The sequence below is a fragment of the Cyprinodon variegatus genome, unplaced genomic scaffold (genome assembly GCF_000732505.1).
Source record: "Cyprinodon variegatus isolate N-32 unplaced genomic scaffold, C_variegatus-1.0 Scaffold2088, whole genome shotgun sequence".
NCBI lineage: Eukaryota > Metazoa > Chordata > Actinopteri > Cyprinodontiformes > Cyprinodontidae > Cyprinodon > Cyprinodon variegatus.
This window is the reverse complement of record NW_015152541.1, coordinates 44,048-46,399: the sequence shown is the minus strand read 5'-3', so window position 1 is coordinate 46,399 and position 2,352 is coordinate 44,048. Positions and strand designations below refer to the sequence as shown.

The window sequence follows — 2,352 nt, the reverse complement described above, 5'->3', positions numbered from 1 at the left end:
CCAAAATCGTTCAGGATTTTGGTCGACTGCAGCGCAGCATCAAAAAGTGTCCTCCTTTTCAGAAACCCAAACCTGGTCACCATAGATATGCTAGCATTGCTATCAAACGCTTAGCGACAGAATCATACTTCCAGCTACGGTTGTGACGGCCGTACGGTGGGACGGTCTTTAGTAAAATGCTTAGAGCAAAAAGCATCAAACTCTGCAGGCATCCTCTGATAGACTAAAATAATCCTTTCCTGTCGAGTCTTTGGATCCTTGGGAAAACTGTGAAAATGTTCCTCTTCCTCCGGTCCGCCTGGAACGCTGCTTTTCCTCCCGTCCTTCTGGCTCATTTTCTATAGAGAAACTGCCTGCTATGTAATTCTGTAGCAGTAAACCCAACTACAGCTAAACCGCCAAACTGCTGTCTTCCATCTCCCTCTATTCATGTTCCTGGGCCGGGAACCAGTGGGCTGGTCTGGATCTACATTTCAGGGCCTAACAAAAGTCCAGACCAGAACCAAATAAGGCAACATCCCAGAGTTTACATCAACTCTGTGCTTCGTTTGGATTCTCCTGTTTTATGGTGGAAGTTTAGAATAGTGAGATTTGCAGAGAGAGAAGGTGTTGATGGGGTTTGATCTTCTCTGTACGTCTATTTCACCCACTGAACTATCGTTATTCATCTATGACCATGGAAACTCAGTTTTGCATCCAATGAACCATTTAATGCAAATGTTCATGGGAAAGTTAACACTGATGTGTGTAGAGATTAGTCTGTTTGTGTTGGGTGGGGTGCAGTATGTGAAAACACGTGAAAATGGTGAGAAAAGTCGAGAGCCTGGACGTTCAGTGTGCAAGATCAGAACCAAGCAGCCGGACAGAGGAGGAGGGTCAGAAATGTCCTGAAGGACCAAAGATCCAGATGTTCAAAGGTCTCAGCCATGAGGCAGAGGTTCCCTGACCCAGATGGACTCAGGTAGATCCGCTCGGTCCCAGCCTGACCTGGCCTTGCTGCTGCCGCACCTACACCTGGTTCAGCCGCTTATGGCGGTGATTTAGTTTAAACATGGCCTCCTTATGACCAACATCACTGCTTCTCATCAGTGTCTCCATCTTTTGTTTTTAGAGCGAATTGATCATTTTTGTTCTGCATTTAAAAACATTTTTATGTCTTTATTCCCTGGAGGATCAAAGTCTGTTTCAATCTCACGTTTGTTCTTCCAGATCAGTGACGACACATTAACGATCATTTCATTTAAAGTCGGTGTTTCTCATCCCGGACTGATCCTGTTGCTTTATTCTTTACTGCAGACATCTCAAGAGGAAGCGGCGCCACAGATTCAACATGGCCGACAACATGAATTCATTGCCGTTCTTCTACGGCAACATCACCAGGGAAGAGGCAGAGGACTTCCTGAAGCAGGGCGGGAAGAACAACGGCCTGTACTTATTACGCCAAAGTCGGAACTACCTGGGAGGCTTTGCTCTGTCTCTGTCCAACTCGGGTCGATTCTACCACTACACCATCGAAAGGCAACCCAACGAAACATACGCTATAGCTGGGGGCAAGAGCCACCGCAGCCCCATGGATGTGATCGACTATCACTCCGTGGAGTCGGATGGTCTGGTGTGTCTGTTAAAGAAGCCGTGCAACAGACCCAAGAACATGCAGCCAAAGGTGGGGCGGTTTGATGACTTAAAGGAGAAACTGATCCGGGAGTACGTGAAGCAGACCTGGAACCTGCAGGTCAGTTTGAAGCTTCGTCTGGTTTTCCTTAGAAAGGAGGGGATGCAGTGAGTGATGAGAGGAATCTATGTGGCTTCCCTCTGGGGTAAGGCTGGGTTAGACATCGTAGGTTAGTTCCTACTGAGTCTGTCTCATTAACGTTCCTCTGGTTCCTAATTTCCTCAAAGGCCCCTGGTACCCTGGTACCTGGCCCCTGGTACCTGGTACCTGGACCCTGGTACCTGGCCCCTGGTACCTGGCCCCTGGCCCCTGGTACCTGGCCCCTGGTACCTGGCCCCTGGCCCCTGGTACCTGGCCCCTGGTACCTGGCCCCTGGCCCCTGCTACCTGGCCCCTGGCCCCTGGTACCTGGCCCCTGGTACCTGGTACCTGGCCCCTGCTACCTGGCCCCTGGTACCTGGTACCTGGCCCCTGGTACCTGGCCCCTGATACCTGGCCCCTGGTACCTGGCCCCTGGTACCTGGCCCCTGGCCCCTGGTAACTGGTACCTGGCCCCTGGTACCTGGTACCTGGTACCTGGCCCCTGGTACCTGGCCCCTGATACCTGGCCCCTGATACCTGGCCCCTGGTACCTGGCCCCTGGTACCTGGCCCCTGATACCTGGCCCCTGATACCTGGCCC

The 2,352-nt window shown here is 51.5% G+C and overlaps 1 protein-coding gene across 2 annotated transcripts in view; it reads left to right on the top strand.

Annotated features, from left to right (window-relative positions):
- The window catches only part of syk (spleen tyrosine kinase), a 27,780-nt gene that overhangs the window by 3,941 nt on the left and 21,487 nt on the right, over positions 1-2,352 (top strand). For both annotated transcript variants that reach the window (XM_015405252.1, XM_015405254.1), the window contains exon 2: positions 1,297-1,732. In XM_015405252.1, coding sequence (XP_015260738.1) covers positions 1,331-1,732 — 402 coding nt within the window. In that variant the 5' untranslated portion in view covers positions 1,297-1,330. The remainder of the gene's footprint in view (positions 1-1,296; positions 1,733-2,352) is intronic.